General features: G+C 37.2%; 1 protein-coding gene across 1 annotated transcript in view; it reads right to left on the bottom strand.

Moving 5' to 3' along the window:
• Window positions 1-4664: 4664 nt before the first annotated feature.
• The window catches only part of SLC22A16 (solute carrier family 22 (organic cation/carnitine transporter), member 16), a 61260-nt gene continuing 57040 nt past the window's right edge, over window positions 4665-8884 (bottom strand). The window contains exon 8 of the mRNA XM_006839987.1: window positions 4665-4877. Coding sequence (XP_006840050.1) covers window positions 4665-4877 — 213 coding nt within the window. The remainder of the gene's footprint in view (window positions 4878-8884) is intronic.

Below are 8884 nucleotides of genomic sequence, written 5' to 3'. Positions count from 1 at the left end.
AAAAAAAAAAAAAGAAATGCTGAAGGAACAAAGTATGTTTTGCTTGGAGTGTGGTTATTGGTCAGTTGCTATGATAATAGCCTGATTTGTTTCCTAACAAAGCAAGATTTAAAATGTTTTCTTTTGAATTAAAAAGACTTTCACCAACGCTACCAGATATAAGATCAACACACAAAAATCAGTCGCGTTTTTTTTTTACACCAGCAATAAACAGGAAATAAAATGATTAGAAATATACCATTTCCAATGGCAACAACAGCAACAAATATATATATATATACATAGGGATAAATGTAACAGTAACAACAATAACAACAAAAATCATATATATATATATATATACATAGGGATAAATGTAACAGTAACAACAATAACAACAAAAATCCATGACTTTTGAATGACTGATCTGAATGCTATTAAAGAAGAGCCACATTAATGGAGAGATAAACCATAATGTTATTGTTTTGCTGTTTAGTGACTCATAGCGATCCTGTATAGGGTTTCCAAGGAGAGGCTGGTGAGCCTGAACCACCAATCTTGTGGTTCAAACCGACCTTGTGGTCCAGTGCATTAACCCACAGGACCACACCAAAAAAAAAAAAAAAAAAAAAGGAAAATGTTTTCTAAATTGATTTACAAATTAAATTCAAGTGGAACTATGCAAGGCAGTTTCAGAAGTATCAGGGGGAGTGGGGCACCTGGGTCAGCAGCAGAAATGAGGTTTGAGCATTAGGATGAAAGTAGAGCGTGCAGACTGGTAGGTGCTAGCTCAGTAGTGGAAACAGGTTCCTGGGTCCCTTTTGCTCTACCAGTCCTTCCTACACTTTTGTTCTTAATTCCCTGCCATTAAGTTCCTCTCCGCCAGAACGACCTCAGCTGATTTCTGATTTCCTAACTCAATGGTGACTGAATCAGAGATACATACATGGGCAACAAGTATAAAGAAAGGCAGAAGAACGAAATCTCCTACAGTTAGAAGACTAGTATCCTCCAATCAGTCAGGAAGCCTTCAACTGTTTGTTGTTGTTAAGTGCTATTGAGTTGGTTCTCTCGTAGAGACCCTGTGTAGGGTTTCTAAGGAGCAGCTGGTGTGTTTGAACTACCAACCTTGCGGATCAAACCTACTTTATGGTCAAGTGCTTAGCTCTACAGTGCCACACCAGGACTTCTCAAATGTATAGGTAATATTTTATTTCTTAAGCCCAGTAGTAGGTACCTAGGTATTTGTATATTTTAAATACTCCATCACAATTGTTGTTAGGTGCCCTCAGTCAGTTCTGACTCATAGCGACCCTCTTGCACAGCAGAACAAAACACTGCCTAATCCTGTGCCATCTTCACAATTGTTTTTACACTTGACTCCATTGCTGCTTCCATTCAGCTAATTCATCTCATTGGGGTCTTCCTCTTTTTTGCTGACCCTCCACTTTACCAAGCATTTTGTCCTTCTCCAGGGACTGGACCCTCCTGATACTATGTCTGAAGTATGAGAGATGAAGTTGTGCCTTCCTGGCTTCTAAGGAACATTCTGGCTGCACTTCTTCCAACACAGATTTGTTTGTTCTTCTGGAGGTCTATGTACTTTTAATATTCTTTTCCAACACCATAACTCGAATGACTCAATTCTTCTATGGTCTTCCTTATTCATTATCCAGCTTTCACATGCATATGAAGGAATTGAAAATTCCATGGCTTGAGTCAAACCTAGTCCTCAAACTGACATCTTTACTATTAAACACTTTAAAGAGGTCTTGTAGAGCAGATTTGCCTACTGCAATATGTCATTTGATTTCTTGAGTGCTGCTTCCATGAGTATTAACAGTGGATCCAAGCAAAATGATAGTGGAGCCAAGCCCATAGAATCCTTCAATATTGCAAGTCGAGGCGTAACTTTTTTCTTCAGTTTCTTCAGCTTGAGAAATGCTGAGCATGTTCTTCCTCTTTGGTTTTCATTATAATACCTGACTTTGTCTTCTCAAGCTGCCCTTTGAAAACTTCTGTTCAGCTCTTTTACCTCCTCTAGTCTTCCATTTGTTTTAACATCTTTGCGCTGGAGAGTAAGTTTCATCACAATTTGGACATTTTATTTCCAGTTTTTTGTAAACATTAAAACTTGATTTCTAGCCATTAAATTACAGATACTGCTTCCCAATTTGTCCTTTTCTTACAACATTATTTATGGTGCTAAATGAATTCAGTTTTGTTTGTTTTTTTAAGATTTTAGGGTTTATTAATCCTCTGGTGAAAATATCCACAGTCATCGCAGAATCTTTATTCCTTCTTTTTGCCAGCACCAACATTGGCCTTTGCAGTCCCCCTGACTTTCTTCATTCTGTTTTTGCATTCCTTGCGCTGTTTTCTTGAGGTTTTCTTCTTCTCATACAGGCCATGTCTTGCAAGTCTGTATTTGGGTTCATTTTTCTTTGCATAATTCAAGGGATACGTAAATCATGTCGAAGCCAGTAGTCTTGCTACCACCAAAGTGGGTTATGAATCAAAACACAAAGATGACATCTGGTGTCATCTTATACATTTTGACAAGTTTTTCCCAAATTTCTGTCTTAGGTACTGTTGCCTTCCTGGGGTGAAGGACATCAATGACCATTTGTTTCCTCTGAAGTAGTCGGTTGATCATGAATTTCCTTATCCAGATAGTTACTGTGTCGTTCATGATGGGGGCAGATGCTCAGGCAGCCGGGGAGGAAAAGCTGAATTCAGTTTTTATGAAATCAAATGTATCAGTCTGTTCCTTTATGATTTCAAGTTTTGTATTCCTTTTCAGAATGATTTTTTCCACCCCAGCATATAATTTTTCTCTGTTTTCATATTGTATTTTGAGATTCTTTTTTAAGACTTAAAACTTAAATTCACCAGGAATTTATTTTTGTTTAGCGATTTGGGTTGGAAGTTAAACTACTTGTTTCCAAATGGATAGTCTACCCTGGTTGGAAATGTCAATTTGACCACATTCTAGATGACTAAACATGCACAGGTCTGTTTCTAGACTCCCTATTCTGCTCAATTGCCAAGAAGGGCACAATGTTAATTACTACAGTTTTATAGCATGCTTTCACATCAAACAGCTAGTAGACAAATCTCCATTTTCTCTTCTTTGTTCTAACATGTTGTCTAATAAGCTTTACACATATACACACACCAAAAAGTGGGGTTCTGATTGAGTTACATTCAGTTTGTGGACTTATTTGGGGAAACTTTCTTGTTCAAATTATACCTAGGCATGTTTGCAAGGAACATTTTTTAAAAGTTAAGAAAAATTTTGCATGACAGTAGAAAAATCAAGGCTAAGGATGGGGAAAAAAGAAGAGATGAAAGAAGATAGAGAAAGGATAAAGAAAGGTATAAAGATCTTCCTTCTCATATCTTCTTACTCACTTCATTTATTTTGTTGTTTTCCTCTTAGGAAAGTAGGAAAGAGTTTGGTTTTATTTTTTACTTTACAAGCAAAATGAGTAAGTGAAGAACTAATCAATTACCCAGGGAACTAAATTAATATAAAAAGTCTAAATAATTCAGGTCAAATCCTTGTTTTTCTCCCCCTAGCGATGCTCTTTAAACTCATAGCATCTATATAATTGGCTTAATCCATCTTTCACTTGCCTCTGAAGATAACACTTATAGTTCATCAGCTCTAATGCACTCGATATAAGACATAGTCAACAGCTACATTTCAAGCCCAAAGCAAAAATGAATGAACTTATGATAAAGGAAAAGACAAAACTTTATAGCAAATGCTGTAAAACTAGAATGCCTTTCTCTAACAGACAAGATTACGATATCATACTGCAGTTGAGATAGCTATGATATTAAACTGATTTTCTGCAAAACTATGGTTTGAAGTGGAGTAGGGGAAATTTTAGTACTTAAAAAGAAAGTAAAATCTTCACATAAATTACCAAAAAAAAAAAAGGCAACAGTACTTAAGTTTTTTTGGTTTTATGTGTGTTTTTACATTGGCAAATTTCTAGGTGATCACAAATTTTTTACGTTTGCAACCCACAAAAATACCACAGCTTCTCTGTACTGCCAAGGCAATTAATATAGAGGATTTGGCAAATTTGAGAAAAAATAAAAAGAATACTTAGAAACCTCATTCCTCACACAAGCACATTTGTCTGAACATTCAAACCTACATTTGGGGTGTTGTTAAGCAATATATCTTTTTTTTTTTTTAGATGCAATATTGACAGTTAAATTCTGAAAACAAACATTTGTTAACAAAGGCATTTTTGAATAAGATTTGAATTTAGAGCTATGCTTCTTATAGGAGGAAAAAGCAGAGAATAAATACAATCCTTAAGGGACTTTGTCAAAAGCAACACTCTCACACTGCCTTCCTCAGATGACAGTCCCAGGGGTGGGAGTGGGGAGGGACATTTGTAGGAAAGCAAAGATGGAGAATCAATGACACAAAAGAACAGATGCAGAAAAATACTTCGCAGCAGTAAAAAATTTAAATGAGAGTTCTCATCTTGGGTTTTATTTCTTTTACTTTTACAAAAAAAAAAATGTTTTAAACTTCTAATAAAATAAGAAAAGACATATATAAACAATATGTATGAGATAAGAATGAAATTCCTCTAATACAAAGGCATTAATTAATGTAAACAATCTCAGGTGCTAGACAGCACATAGGGCACATTTATTCATTCACAAAGAACAGAATTCCCTGTGTTGACCACTTCTATTTTGTCCAACACAACACTCTCAGTTGTAGGAAGCAGTCTGCCTGAACTGCTATCTTTTCCTGTTCTCTGTCTTGCCACCTCCTCCCAAGTAGTCACCAGAGGCTTCCCGAGGGTTTCTGGAAGGTGTAGTGTCAGAATTCCACTCAGAAAGGCCACAATCCCAACAAGCAGCTAGAAGAAAAAGATAAAAAAGTAAGTAACTCATCAAGAAACAAAAGTATCTTTCAGAAAATAACTTCTGAGCCTTTTCCAAAGGACAATAGTATTGAGTTTGACAAAACACTTGCCGTTTTCATTCCTCCTTGAGATCTTTGGTTTCTTATGCTTGACTGGGAAGCTCTTTAACTCATCAACTAGGTCAATCTGATTTCTCATTAATTCATTATGAACTACCATGGAGTTCCTGCTCTAATAAATTAAGCTATAGGACTCCTGGTGTGGCGCAGTAGGATCAGCACTGGACTGAGAACCACAAGATCAGCAGTTCAAACCTACCAGCTGCTCCTTGGAAACCCTACATAGGGTTGTTATGAGTTAGAACTAACTCCATGGCACTTAACACACAACAATTAGAGTTCCTGAGTAGTTCTAAAGGGTTAGAGGTTAGAGTCTATCCAGAGATACTGCAGCAGAAGAAAGGCTGGAGATCTACTTCCAAAAAGTTAGTCATTGAAAACCTTATGGAGCACAGTCTTCTCTGATGCACATGGGGCCACGCATGATCAGTGTTAGTTTAACAGCCCTTGGGTGTTTATAGCCTGTATTATTATTCTTACAGACTCTGTCCAAGGATTTATGGTCATAGAGAAAAAAAGACGCCATCCTGTCTTCCCAGACCCCTAAGTCTTCTGAAGGAGTCAAGCAACTGAGCCAGGGCTGGGACTGGATGGTCAGGCCTGTGTCTGAGTGCAGTAATTGGTACACTATCTGTGTCCAATAAATGAAGAGGAATGAATGAATAAATGTTTCATGAATGAACATCTACAGAATTTAGAGGGAATCAAAACAGAGTCAGTGGAAACTCAATGCTATTTGGTGTGGGGGGGTGTCAATCTATTTTCCTATAAAAATTTAGTATAATTTATTTAGTTTTCAATTTTTGACACATAAAAGGCAACCTTTTAAGACTAGCACCAAGATGTTTGCTTTTAAAAACACAAATCACATTAAAAATTAAAATCTACATAACTTTTCTCTGTTGATCATTATGAAGATGTTGGGTAGTTTTTAGATGTAAATCTTTATACAGTGTATAAACATATGATTCATCTTATTTTAAACTTCTTCAGCAAAAAAGAGTTCTGACTGGGAAAAGCCCATAAAAATAAATAAAGGCAGTTTTTCTGACAAATCTACAGGCTTGCTACTTGTATAGCCTCTGAGAATGCAAAGCATAAAATACATAATGCAAGTGTGAAGTAAGATGAGACCACATCAGTAAGACCCTTTTCCCCTTTGTTTTGTAAAACACCAATGACCTAATTCTTAGAAATACATGAGTAAACTCAACCCAGAGGGAGCAGGAGAATTTAAAGTGACATTTCAAAGGATTTTTAAAAATTTTTGTAAAGCTACAGGAGATATATCACTGACCTAGAAATGCGGTGGGGAAAGGCCTATGTCAGGTTCTGGAAAACACTGAGTAAGGGTAAAAGCAAATTGAAAAATAAACGGAAGATCCAAGGTGGGAATGAGTTTGTCTTTTTAACTTGGCAGTAAAATCCATCAGGCAATCACAATCCCATAAATCGTCACTTCCCTCCTCACTTTAAGAGAAGCCCTGGACTCCTACCTCTGTGGTCAGCTACCCCAGTCCCCACAAAACCCAAATCCAAGGCCCACATTCCTTTCTTCCCATGCCTCCTGGCCAGCCCTCTCACTGTACCAACAGTCCTCCCTTCCTCTCACATATTTCCAGTGTAGATTACCCAATAAGTAAGGTAATTAATTTTAGGCTTATTCATGCTTACCTACTAATCTGTCGGTTTGTTGTACTGTGGTGACTTTGTGTGTTGCTACGATGCTGGAAGTTACGGCACTAGTATTTGAAATACCAGCATTGTCACCCATGGAAGAGCAGGTTGCAGGGAGCTTCAAGACTAAGATGGACTAAGAAGATGGAGAGGTGGGCCACTTCTGAATGGTGAGCCACCAAAAACCTTATGAATACAAGTAGAATACTGTCAGATATAGTGCTGGAAGATGAGCCACTTAAGTTGGAAGGCACTCAAAATACAACTAAGGAAGCACTGACTCCTTAGGTAGAATTGACCATAATAACATGACTAGAATAGAGCTTTGGGGATCTTCATTTGCTAGTGGAGCACAACTCAAAATGAGGAGAAACAGCTGTAACATCCATTAATAGTTAGGCATGGAATGTATGAAGTTTGAATCTAGGAATATTGGTAGTTGTTAAAAACTAAATGGAATGAATAAAAATTGATATCCTAGGCATTCGTTAGCTAAAATGGGCTGATATTGGCCATTCTGAATCTGACAATTAGATGGTTTACTATGCTGGATTGACAAATTCAAGAGGAATGGTATCATATTCATTGTAAAAACAAGAAAACATGCAAGCTCGATCTTGAAGAACAATGCTGTCTGTGAGAGGATACTATCCATATGTTAATACCACTATTATTCAAATGTATGCACTAATCACTAAAGCCAGTGATGGTGAAATTGAAGAATTCCACCAACTTCTTCAGTCTGAAATTCATCAAACATGCAATCAGGATGAATTGATAATTACTGATGATTGGAATGTGGATGTTGGAAACAAAAAGGAAGGACAGTAGTTGGAAAATATGGTCTTGATGATAGAACTGATACTGGAGTTGGCATGATTAAATTTTGAAAGACCAACAACTTATTCATTGCACACAAAAGGCAACTATTCACATGAACCTCACCAGATGAAATACACAGGAATCAAACTGACTACATCTTTTGGGAAGAGACAGTGGAAAAGTCCAATATCAAAATTCAAAACAAGGCCAGAGGCAAACTGTGAAAGAGACCATCAATTGCTCATATGTGAATTCAGGCTGAAGCTGAAGAAAACTGAAACAAATCCATGAGAGTCAAAATATGACCTTTAATACATCTCACCTGAGAGGAAGAACTTAGACATTGGCTACCCAAAATGGGGGATTACAATGGCAGGAAGTGACTGGCTTACAAACTTTCAATAGGGATACAGAGGATACAGGGAAAGGTAGAACCTCCACTGAATTGTTGCCAACCTGTCTTGGATGGGGTAAATTAAAGGTGAGGGGAAAAGGACTCCTGTGGTTCAATAGGGAATGATTGCTATTGGGTCTGACAGTGAGTGTGAAAGTAAATGTAAATGTTTGGTAACAAAAGGAGGGGAGTGGCTGATTTTGTTCAGGAGCAGAGATCCATCAAGGGAGAAAAGCAACCCGTCTGTAAAGGCAGTGATGGAGACTGAGGCAATGACATGGACAGAAGGAGTGGCTGGGGACTCTGGACTCAGGGAGGGAGCAGGGTTGTGTTCTGGTAGCCAGGGAGGCAGACATGTGAGGTGTACCCTTTGGCTGTTTGATGATGCATGTGATGATTGTGATCATTGCAATGAAACAAAATACGACAGGATGAATGTAAAGATAATGTTCACCCATGTAAACCAACACATAATTCCCAATAAAAAAATTATATATATATGCATATCACCTGAATAAACTTAGAAACCATCTTAAGAACAGACTGGATGCATTAGACACCAATGACTGAAAGCCAGAAGAGTTGTGGAATGACATCAAGAACATCCTACCTGAAGATAGCATAATGGTCATTAAAAAGGCAGGAAAGCAAGAAAAGGCAAAAATGGATATCAGAAGAGACTCTGAAATGTGCTTTTGAGCATAGAGAAGAAAAAGCAAAAGGAATAAAAGAGGAGGTAAAAGAGCTAAACAGAACATTTCAAAGGGCAGCTAGAAGACAGAGTCAAGTATTATAATGAAATGTGCAAAGACCTAGAGTTAGAAAACTAAAAGGTAGAACATGTTAAGCATTTCTCAAACTGAAAGAACTGAAGAACAAATTCAAGTCTTGAACATGTTAAGCATTTCTCAAACTGAAAGAACTGAAGAACAAATTCAAGTCTTGAATTGAAACAATGAAGGCAAATACAGGAAAAATACTGAATAATG

Source organism: Chrysochloris asiatica, unplaced genomic scaffold (assembly GCF_000296735.1).
Source record: "Chrysochloris asiatica unplaced genomic scaffold, ChrAsi1.0 scaffold00027, whole genome shotgun sequence".
Lineage (NCBI taxonomy): Eukaryota > Metazoa > Chordata > Mammalia > Afrosoricida > Chrysochloridae > Chrysochloris > Chrysochloris asiatica.
Note: the sequence above shows the minus strand (reverse complement) of the source record. Positions and strands in the feature narration are given on the sequence as shown.